An 11292-nucleotide genomic window follows, 5' to 3' on the forward strand; every position below is an offset into this window, starting at 1 on the left:
ATGAGCTGTGTTAAGGGCACAAATGTTTCTGGAGGAGGAAAGGGAGAGCTGCAAGGTAAGGAAGGACCTCATTTTTCATCCCAACTGGACTCTGGTCTTCCCAAGAAATCCACTGGAAATGTTTATGGACCATCAGGACCCCGCTGTTGCTGCCTTCCATAGGCAGGTGGGATTCTGGAGGGAGCAGGTTTCCTCCTGTTTCAGGATGCATTATAAGGGAGGTGGGTGATGTGGCTCTGGCTGCAGTGGGGCAGCTGAAATGAAGAACGGGGGGGAACATCTGCACAGCAGCTTGACAACCCTAAACCACGAATGGAGCCTGAATGAGGGCTGTGGCTTGTTCCTGTGGTTTCCTGGTTTCCCTTGGGAGCAGCATCAGGCCCAGGCAGGAGACAGACCCCTTTCTCAAATGTGATGGCCACAGGAAAAATCCAGACAGGGATTGTGGTCTCACTCCTCTGGAGGATAAAGCCAACGAAGTACAAGTTAAAGGCGAGGATTCCTTTCCAGTTTGATCCTTTTGATTCCATTGATGAGCAGACAAAACCACTCATTCTGTCTTTGGGCTGGATGTGCTTGGGATCCTTCTCCTGAAGTGCCTGGGAGACCTTTGGGCATCGAAGAGCCGCAGAAACCGGACTGTTCCCAAAGCTTGGGAACTCCCGCTGCGAGACGGGGCTTTATCCTCCATCCTCCAGCCGCTGCCCGGCGGGATCGGGGGCAGCCCCGCACGGGCCCGGGGAGGCGGCGCCGGGGGCCGGGCCGGGCTGGGCGGCCCCGGGGAGGCACCTGCGGCGGCGGGGCTGTGCCGGGGCTCCAGCCGCAGCAGCGGCGGGGCTGGGCTGGGCTGCGCTGGGCAGCTCCGGGCCGGGGAAGGGGCGGGAGCGGCGGAGGGGGCAGCCCCGCAGCCCCGGCGGGCGGACGGAGCCGGGAGCCGCTGCGGCAGCGCCGGAGCTCCGAGCCCGCAGCATCCTCCGTGAGTAGCGCCGGCTGAGGGTCGGGTGTAGGAACCGCTCTGAATGGGGATAACTGTAACCTTTCTGCCCTAAAACTCTGTTCCTCTCTGCCCCAAAGCTCCGCTCCTTTCCGCCGCCGTTCCAAGCGGAGGTTGCAGCGCGGTTACTCCGGGTTTGTGCGCGAGGCGCTGTGGATGTACCACGGGAAACGCGAGTTCCTTATCGGTACCTCCAAACCAGAAAGAAATAGAGAGCAGATGTCCTCGCACGTTTTGCTGTTCAATTGGTGCTTGGGCAGTTGTTCCATTAAGTGGGAGCCCGTAAGGGACGGGACTGGGACTGCTCTGGCGCGGTTTCCTCCTCGCAGAAAGAGCAGCCCGCGCGCTCATTGCATCGCCGGCGGTGTCCTTTCATCGCTGGGGACGCTCAATCTCTTGTCCTGACTTATTCAACCCTGGCACTATAAATATGGCTTTGGTGGTGGTTATTAGTTTGTGGGTTTGGGTTTTTGTTGGTTTGGTTTTTTTTTTTCTATACTTTTTATTTCTCCAATCTACTGAGCAGCGTGCTGGAAAGAGCTGGCAGAGTAATATTTAACAGGAAAAGAACTCGAAAGCTCAGAGCATTGTGTTACAGTTCACTGAGCGTCTCCAGCACAGAACAAAACTACACTGCTTGCATTATTTGGGAACACACTGAAGCTGCTGACAGGTTTAAATGGTGATTTCTGGTTTTTCCTGGTAATTAATGTATTTAATGCCCCAGGAAGTCCTTGCTAAAGGAAGCGTAGCTTTTTGTAAACAGCTTTCACTGATGGGATGCATTGTGCTGGGTGGCAGGAGGCGTTGATTTAGTGATTACAAATCAGGAGACAAAGGCAGAGCAGAGACCAGTGACTTCTGGGTCTGACAGAGTTATTGTCCCTCTGTGGGTGCCAGATTGGGGCACTGAGGGTTTGCCAAGGGGTTCTGGTGGACAGCAGGCTGCAAGTGTGAGGCATCAGCTGCTGTGTGTGTCTTCAGGGCTCTGCAGAGGGAAGGTGCCTCACTGATTTAACAAGTTGGCATAGGCCAGAAATCCTGGGACTGCCTCTGTGCTGCTGTGTGCAGCGAGAGGAAATGCATTTCTATGTGGATCCTTTGTACTGTTTACAGAATTTTTTACATATAGAATCACAGAGCAGGTTGGGTTTGAAAAGACCTTAAAGCCCCTCCAGTGCCATCCCTGCCATGGCAGGGACACCTCCCACTGTCCCAGGCTGCTCCAAGCCCCAGTGTCCAACCTGGCCTTGGGCACTGCCAGGGATCCAGGGGCAGCTGCTCTGGGCACCCTGTGCCAGGGCCTCATCACCCTCACAGGGAAGAAGTTTTTTCCCAATATCCCATCTAACCATCTAGCCATTCCATGTGCTGCCTGCATGAAAAGCCCCTCTTCCTCTTTTTTCTAAGCCCCTTTAATTGCTGGCTTTAAAGAAAACCTAATTGGGCCATGTGCACTTCACAGTCTGGTTTAGACACTGCTCTGGGCAAGTCAGTGACAAAAGTCAACCAAGTTTATATTTCCAGGCATGGCTTTAGAAATGAGGGTGTTCCTTTTGGGGGTCCTGTTGCCACTTTTTGTCACCTGTGGGATCTGAGGGGTTTTAGTACCTCTCATGATCTAAACCAGGCAGGTAAAATTACTGAGGAGTTTTTAGCTGCCTGCAGTTTGTGCCACTGTCTTTGTCTTGGCAAGGCAATGAACTGCTTTTAATGTGTGTTTTAGCAGCAGCTCAACCTGGGCAGCTCATGCCAGAACCTGAGAAAATGCTTATGTAAAGGTGCTGCCCTGACATGGGGACACTCAGGCTCACACAGGGAGGGTTGTTTGCCTCAGGCCACTTTGAACTTGGGCTTTTCTTTCCTCCTTCCTCCCTGTTTGGAGCCTCTCAAGGTAAACCCAGGCACGTTCAGGTCTCTCTGAAGGACGTTGTGTTTTTATTACTCCCTGAAATCACAGCTTGCCTCGATCCCTGGCGGTGTTCCCGGGGTGCTGGGAAGGTGAGGGCAGGAACAACCCAGTTCCATGCAAACCCCACCTTTTCCCAGGTGAAAGCACTGAGTCTGTGTCCTCCTAACCAGCACCTGCCTTCCCTGGCAGGGAGCTGCCTCTCCAAGTCCAGCCACCCTGGAGAAACCCTCAAACAACCCCCTCTGTTCCCTGTGCCCCCCCTGCCAGGTGCTGCTGACAGGTGAGCTCTGATCCCCATCTCCTCCCAAACAAACCCAGCCCAGCAGGGCCCCTCAGCTCAGTCCAGCAGGGCAGGGGCAGCAGGGAGGCTTTGGAAAAGGGGGCACTGCTCCCCCTTGCCAGAACAACGTATCCCCTGTATCTGCCAAGGTGTTTGAAATGGAAACGTGCCCAAAGCTGAAATTTATGGAAAGATTTCCAGCTCCATAACGTGGGGATGCAAAAATAACCAGCAGTGTGGAGAGTGAGAGTGAATGAGAGGCTCTGAGAGCCCAGGCAGGTGTGTGTGCACAGGGGGAAGTGCAGCCCTGTGTCATGGACAAAGAATGTCCTGTGATTACTGTATCAAAGTCCACTTCTTCTCCCCTGCTGAATGGCTTTTATCCAGCACTCCTGATTTTCCAAATGTTTTTCTGAACAGAGTAGGGTGCAGGCTGAAAATCAGTAGGTTCCCATGGATTTTGCTGGGTTTTTCTGGGTCTTTCTTGCAGCAGAGAATTGGTCAGGTGTAACCTGCTGATTCACAGGGCAGGAATGGAGCTGGGACTCCAGGTAAGAGCAGGACTGGCACCTTCCACCCTGGCTGGAGACACAGAGCTTGCAGCTCTTGACTTGCTACACAAAGCAGAAAAATCCCAACCTGCTGCAGTTTTCAAACTGCACCTCAATTGGTGCAGCCTGCTGGATAAATTAATCCCTTTCATAAACAGGTGGTTTCACTACGACAGTAAAAATTCTTTGGGTCTGTGTGACTCATGCACAAACAGCTCCCCATTCCCAAGGTGGTTTGACCCAGAAGGAAGGTAGGAAGGATGAATATTTCATGGCTTAATATTAAAATATTCAGCCTTATTTATTTGGAGTTTTAATTTTGATAGCCAGAGGAGGAAAAAAAGGCTTCTGTAGGTCTGGCATTTGGAGCCACAAGGTGAGAGCTGGATGTGTCTTTTTCTGAATTATGCCCATAGTCAGAACACTTGATCAGCTTTTCATGAAGAATCTCTTGAGCCTCTGCTGCCACTGGTTAAACCTTTTTCCATAGGGGAGGATGGGTGGGGAGACAGGAGCAGCTGTCCCTGAGCTCTGGTGCCTCCCAGGTTCCTCTGAGGTGTGTGTGAACCCTGTGCTGGACAACAGAGCTGGGCAGAGTCTAAACACAAAATATCTCAGCTGATGCTCATGCTGCTGAATTAACTTAGCCTTGGCTAAACAAAGGAATCATTCACTCACAGGAGAATGACCCAGTTACAGGCTTGTGGCAAAGTTATTTTGGTTTTTAGATGAAAAGAAGAAAACCAAACTTTTAACTTGAGAGGATTGGAGTATTTGAAGAGTGGCCCTTGCAGTTCTGATCCTGAATCCCAGTCAGAAACCAACCACTTCCCTTCCTGCTGCTTCCTGATCCCTCTCATTCCTCACTGACCTGCTCTGCAAGTTTTTAATTGGTATTAATTTTTATTACCAACTGATTTCCTCTGAATTATTTCTGGCTATTGTTTATCTTGTGCTGTGTAAAATTAAAGTTACCATGCCACACAAAATCCCAGGGGAGCACCAGAGTCCTGCCTGGCTGTACTGAGCAGCATCCGAAGTGGGAAACAGTTCCATATCAAGTGCTGAAGGATAATTTACTTTTCAAGGGGCAGCTGGAGTGTCTCAGCTCCGGGACTGGGAGCTGAGCTGGTTCCAGAGGGCTCTTTGAAGTGGTGCTCACACCCCTCTCAGGCTGAAGGAGTCCTTTAATGGCTCAGGTTTCCAGGGACACTTGGAAAACCCTTTTAAAACCAGCAAACATCCCGGCTGCTCTTTCCAGATGCACAGTTTTACCCACCAAAACACAGGCATGTTTTCAGCTGTGCCCTTGGAAGTTCATCCACTTCCAATAACAGACCTGAGCTGACACAGGACTGAACTCACAACCTCCTGCCACAGCCACGTTGCAATGTTCATGGGTTGGTGCTTGTCCTGCCACTTTTGGAGCTCCAAGTGAAAGGGTTAAATGGTTTCTCTTCTCCATGTTAGATGAATGAAGCTCCTTTAAATCCTATTTTATAATGGAGTTTTTAAACATTTCTGTGATGAGTTTTTCCCTTCCCTCAAGATATTGCTGAAATTTTGGATGCAGAATCCTTCACACTCTTTTGCTCAGTGATCTGAATGTCGACCAGAGGTGATACTAAAATCCCAAAGCATTTAAAATGCATTATTGTGTTTATATTTTATTTCATCCTATTAACACTTACCAGGGGATATTGTAGGCACATTGCTCAAGATTGTACTAAAGTTTCCATCATACCAATTTTGAATTTCCATTCCCTCAGCAGGGCCAGGTTTCTACCACAATGAAAATATAAAGAACCCCAGTTCAGTAAGCCTGCACTTGGCAGGCTCTGAGCCTTTGGTGGGCAGTTGTCTAATTAGCACTGTGAAATTTGGGTTAAGATTTTAGGAATTCACTCCTCTTTCCCCTCTGCAGCCAACTCAAGATGACGACAGCCACGCCACTGACCAATAACACTCAGCTCTCAGTGAATGTGACCGTAAAGTCTCAAGAATACAACCTCTATCAGAGTAAGGAAAGGCGTGGGGTGGTGGCTCTTTTTGGTTTTAAGTGGACTTTGAACTTATCAAACTTCAAACACTACAGTGACAACTTTGTAAATATGGGGTTTTTTTCCCTTCCTGCTTCTCTCCCAGGTTCTGGAGCAATAGTTGCTGCCATCGTGGTGGGGGTGATTATAATTTTCACAGTGGTTCTGCTCATCCTGAAAACATACAACAGGTACGTGACCAAACCAAGCCAGGATGGACCAAAGTCCCTGCTCTCAGCTAACAGAGCATTTCAGCTTGTTGCTGAAAATTTCCAGGAGAATCTAAGCACTGAAGTGCTGATTGCAGGGTACTGAACCTCACTGTCAGTGCTCTGTGCTTGGATCTTAGGAAGCACGAAGAGCTCCTTGACGGAGGCTGCATGGTGGGAGCTCTTTTTAGGGATTCCTGGTGGGGAAAGTCTGAGTGTGCACCAAGGCTGCCAGAGGGAGAGTTTGACTCCTCACTTCTCAGAGCTCACATGCTCTGGGAGGGCTTTTGGTATCTTTGGGATGAAATCCTGGCTTGGCTTGACTGGGTTGTGTGGGAACCTCCCCAAAACTCACCCTGGGAGAGGCGAGCCCAGCCCGGGTGCCAATTCCCCTTTTACCTTTGCCAGGCGCATGCGAGTACGGCGGGAGCTGGAACCCAAAGCCTCCAAGCTGGCAGTGCCACCTCCTGTGGGGCACAGCAGCCACAGCCTGGCCCAGCAGCCCTCGGTGACCTTCATCCCTGTGGACATCCACCTGCAGAGCAGGTAACCAGGAGCTCCCTGCCAAAGAGATGGAATTGTTATCCCACGGAGCTGGGACTCCTCAGAGAGCTGCACTGGGAGCAGCAGCCAGCTGTGATTCCCTCTGTAAACTGATAGAAACCCTGGTTCCTGCTTTGGGAGGAAAAACCAAAGGTCTGGACACTTTTCCTGTGACTGAAATAACAGAGGGAGGTTTAGGAATCATCAGGATGGCAGCGAGGCCTCCTCTGGGTCTGGATAAACCAGGAAGAGAAGATGCCCAGGTTTTGTGGAGCTTTTGCTTCCTCAGAGACTCTGAACCCTCTCTGTTCTGCTGATGAACTGGAGGAAAAGTCTGGACATGCCCCAAACTCAGTTTGGACCCGAGACTGTTACGAGTTACATGGAAGAGGTTTGTGGCTTATTTTATACCTGATGGGCAGTACAGGAAGCATCAAAATTGTATTTATCTTTACTACTATTTCATGTTTCTTATCTCACATATGTACAGGTTGAGGAAAAAAAAAAGTTACTTCTTATTTTCAAGTATTTTTAAACTATTTCTATAAACTCAGTAACTCCATTTCTGAAGGAACTCAGTGTCTGAGGGGTTTCACTCTCAATTCAGGTTCATGGCTGGAGCTGTGTTAGAATGCTCTGTCTTACACAAAATCTGAGTTCTTTAACTGAAAAAAATAAGCATGGAAATAGAAAAAACCAGCTTGGACAAAGCAAGGGAGGCTCTGTGCACCCCAACGTGCCACTCACCCTGCAAGGCTTTGTTCTCTGGTGCAGCCCAACTATTTTTAGCCATTTTTTATTCTCAAAACCAACCCAAAGCGAGGCTGTTTTGTGAGTGTGAGGGCTGTGGGTGTGCAGCAGTGGCACAAAGGAATTCCCAGGGACACTCACAGCCCACGGGGTGGGAACACAGAGCACCATTGTCAGACACTGACTGCCAGATTGTCTGAGATTTTATATTTCATATTTTTTTCCATTAAGCTTGGATCTCTTGAGCAGGTCAGTTTAACTAACTGGTAATTTTTATTGTGCAGAAACTAAATTCAATTACTTTGCAATATTCTTTTTTGGCTGAAACTGGAGCACGGTTTGGATTCCAAACCAAATATTGGGACAGCTGTTTGTGAAGTTTCTGAATCTCCTTGTAAATATTTCTCTTGTCCAGGTTCTTTACCTTATTTTTTGTGCCAGGGAAGACTGATTTAAGAATTCAAAAGGGACAGCAGATGCACACCTAATATTTCTTCCAAAAGAATATAAAGGAGCTGGTTTTCTGTTTCTATCTCTGGATGTTCTCTGAGCAGTTCCATGGGACCAAAATCAAGATTTTTGGGGAAGATAATCCCATCTTACTGTTGTTTTTTTACCATCCCTAGCCAGACCTACTTGTAGCACATTTTGTTTACTTTCCATTTGCTTCATTTCAAGCCAGCACAGTTCACAGGCAGAGTGAGCAGAACTACTGCAAGCAGTTCCAGTTGCACAGAATTACTATTGCTGGCAGCAGAACTGGCTGCTGGGGCCACACCAGCATTGCTCCAGCTGAAAAATTCAAATACCACTAAAATCTGCATCACGTTGGCACCTCCTGGGAGGCCCCACAACCCCTCCTGGCAGCAAAACCCAGAGCTGGTGCTGAGCAAGCAGAACACCTTCTCAAGGAACAAAAACCCCTGCTCTGTGCCATTTGCTGAGGATTTGAGCTTTCCAGGAACAACCTCACACTCTCCCTGCCCTGGTAACATCAGCTGCCTCAGGGCTGATCCAAACCTGTCCTGATTTGGCCTCCAGGTTCCACTTCCAAACACACAGATTTTGGGAATGCTCCCCCTCAGCTGGCCTTGCCTTGCAAGAATCAATGGTTGGGTTTTCCCCCTAAAGTTCTACAGGATCTTCAGCAGGTCAGATCCTCCAGCTGGAATTTCACTGATCCAGATACTCTGGTAAAATGTTTAATTTTTCACTGCTGGGTAAGTCCTGACCCCAAAACTCAGCTCTCCCCCCTTATTTCCATCCTCCTTAACCCAGCAGAGAGCACGGAGCTCCACCTAGTGTCCTCCTGCCTTCCCACGGGTTCTAAGCCGTGTTCCTCAGCAAAAACATAAAGCAATCCCAGCTTCAGCTGTCACCTTTACTAAACTCCCTCATCCACGGTGCCAGGGCTGTTGAGCAGCCAAGTAAAGCACTGTCCAAAGTTTGGCCGTGCAAGACTCAGATTACTACAACTCTAAGCAGATAAAATATGATAATTTCCCTTGGGTTTTATTCCTGAGCCCCATAACCAATTTACTTCCCAAAAATGCATCTGTAATTCAGCCCAGAAAGAGCCACAGAGGTCAGCGACCTCCACCAGTCACACCAGTTTGTCCAGAGTGGGACGGGCTGGAGAGCTCATGACTCCTCCTCTGGACCACAAAGGCAGGGAGCTACTGGAGGGGGTCCAGTGGAGGGCACAAAGATGATTTGGGGTCTGGAGCATCTCCCTGATGAGGAGAGACTGTGGGAGCTGGGCCTGATTATCCTGGGGGAGCGAAGGCTGAGAGGGGATCCCATAAAATATCCCCAAGGGGGTGTCAGAGGACAGTGCCAGGCTCTGTTCAGAGACAGGACGAGGAGCAATGGCCATAAAATAAAACATAACGAGTTCCACCTCAACCTGAGGAAGAGCTTCTTTCCATGAGGGTGGCAGAGCCCTGGAACAGCTGCCCAGGGAGGGCTGGAGTCTCGCTCTGTGGGGACATCCCACACCCACCTGGACGTGTCCCTGTACCACCTGCTCCGGGTCACCCTGCCTTGACAGGGGGCTGGCCTGGGACATGTCCAGAGGCCCCCTCCAACCCCAACTCCTCCGTCACTTCTTCAGAGCCCTGCCTTGAGCCCAGGGACCTCTGTTATTCCGGGAAGGAGCCGAGGGGCCATGGCCGAGGGGCCGCTGCCGGGGGCTGAGGCGGCTGTGCCCTCACGAACCGGACCGGCCCCGCCGCCGTCCCTGAGGGAGCCGCGGCCGTGAGGGGACCAGAGATCTCGCGAGACACCGACATCGGCAATAGCTGCGGGGGCCAACATCTCGCGAGAACGCGACTCACGGACGCGCTCACCCCCGCGCGCGCCGGAGCAGCCGAGCTCTCTCATTGGCCCGGCTCCCGCGCGCGCGCCGACGCTCCGCCAATCAGCAGGCTGCGAGGGGAAACCCTGCGCGGCGCGCGCCTGGCCCCGCCCACCCCTTCGCGCCCCTCCCGCCTTCCCTCCCTCCACCCCCCCCACCCCCGGCACGGCTGAGGGGGCGCGCGGTGCACGCCGGGACGGCAGCGCGCGCCGCGGCCGGGAGGAGGCGGAGGAGCCAAGATGGACGCCGGGTTCTTCCGCGTAAGTGCCGGCCCGGGGGGCCCTGAGGGCGGGCGGACGGCGCGGCGGCCCCGCCGGGGCACGGGGGCACCGCCCGGCCCCGCTGCAGGCCCGCGCCGGAGCCGTGTTGCCCCGCGCGGCGCCGCCGTGCCCCCCCGCCCCCGCCCTGCGCAGGCTCCTCGCCGCGGAGAAAATGGCGGCGGGAAGAGGCCGCGGCGGCGCGGCCCGGGCGGCAGCGCGGGGATCGAGCGGCTCCGGGCCGGACTGGGCACGGGGGGAGGCTCCGCGGGCGCCCCCGGGGCGGCGCTCCCCGGCCAGGCTCCTCACGGGGCCCTGAGCGGCCCCCGGCCCCGGAGGTCCCGACCCACGCGGGGCCGTGTCACCGCTGCGACCCCCCAGGCGCGGGGGCGAGAAGGGGCCGAAGGGCTCTGAGGGGTCAGGCCGGGTTTGCGCTGTCCACGCTCTTTAGTGGCCACGGTCAAAGCAAATAAACAACCCTGCCCCTATTTTTATTGAGGTTTATTTCTAGAGGTTTTTAAGTATATTCATAGCAAAAAGAAGTTAGGCTGTATTCATATGTTGGTATTTTATTTTTAATCCTTGAGTTTTTTCTTTAATCTTACAGCTGTGCTGCATTTTCTGCAGAGACCACCAAACCTATGCAGGGTCTATTTATTTTCTTCTTTTTCCTCCATCAATTGAAGCGACCTTATTTGGGGGGTTTCCGTGATAATTTTTGAGAACCAATCTCAATTTCTATGTTCATTCATTTATTCAGCCCATATTATTTTCATTTCCTGCAGCTAGCATGTGTTTAAAATACAGTAGTACACATAACCCCTCCCTTATTTCAGTTCTCTGTTCGTGGACTAACTTGAGAAAAATAATTGCAGATTAATTCTGCACTCGTTCTAATGTAGTTGTTAAAAGGTTTACAGCTGATTGACAGCAGGATTACTGGGGCTGAAAACTCTGGATTAGAAATCTAATATTCTTTTAAACTGGCCTGTGGAAGGTGGCATTTTATAAAAACCAAAGCAGCATGGCACAGAAATGGGGCTGTGAATAGTTTTATTCTGGGTTCAGGAGGAACCAAATGTGCAATGACAGAAATGCAGCAGAGCAACAATTTGGATTCCCCATACCAAGCAGCCTCCTGTTTATAGTTCTGTCAGTTCTTCACATTTCTGTGAAGTTTCAGTGCAAACTTATTTTGTCTGTCCTTCAATTTCTGTAGCCCCCTTGCTCTGTCCTGTTTGGTTCCCTTTGCTGCTTGCCACGTGTTATCAACAAGAAACTTCCTTTCCATTTCCCTTCTGGCTTGTGAAATAACTTTTAAAAACCCCAAAAGAACATTCAGTTGTTGAGTAAACTGGCAAGTACTGTGGGGTTTTATGTAAGCCACACACAGACTGCAAA

The 11292-nt window shown here is 51.3% G+C and overlaps 2 protein-coding genes across 6 annotated transcripts in view; both read left to right on the forward strand.

Moving 5' to 3' along the window:
* Positions 1 to 5671: 5671 nt before the first annotated feature.
* NCMAP (non-compact myelin associated protein) lies at positions 5672 to 6544 on the forward strand (the record flags this gene model as incomplete). The annotated part of the gene is made up of 3 exons (XM_084222812.1): positions 5672 to 5756; positions 5883 to 5967; positions 6394 to 6544. 3 exons carry the CDS (start codon positions 5672 to 5674, stop codon positions 6533 to 6535), a joined length of 312 nt encoding a protein of 103 aa, XP_084078938.1. The 3' UTR covers positions 6536 to 6544.
* A 3249-nt stretch (positions 6545 to 9793) lies between these two features.
* The window catches only part of SRRM1 (serine and arginine repetitive matrix 1), a 17164-nt gene continuing 15665 nt past the window's right edge, over positions 9794 to 11292 (forward strand). For all 5 annotated transcript variants that reach the window (XM_084222753.1, XM_084222754.1, XM_084222755.1 and 2 more), the window contains exon 1: positions 9794 to 9894. In XM_084222753.1, coding sequence (XP_084078879.1) covers positions 9874 to 9894 — 21 coding nt within the window. In that variant the 5' untranslated portion in view covers positions 9794 to 9873. The remainder of the gene's footprint in view (positions 9895 to 11292) is intronic.

The sequence above is a fragment of the Fringilla coelebs genome (assembly GCF_963513975.1).
Source record: "Fringilla coelebs genome assembly, chromosome: 28".
Classification (NCBI taxonomy): domain Eukaryota; kingdom Metazoa; phylum Chordata; class Aves; order Passeriformes; family Fringillidae; genus Fringilla; species Fringilla coelebs.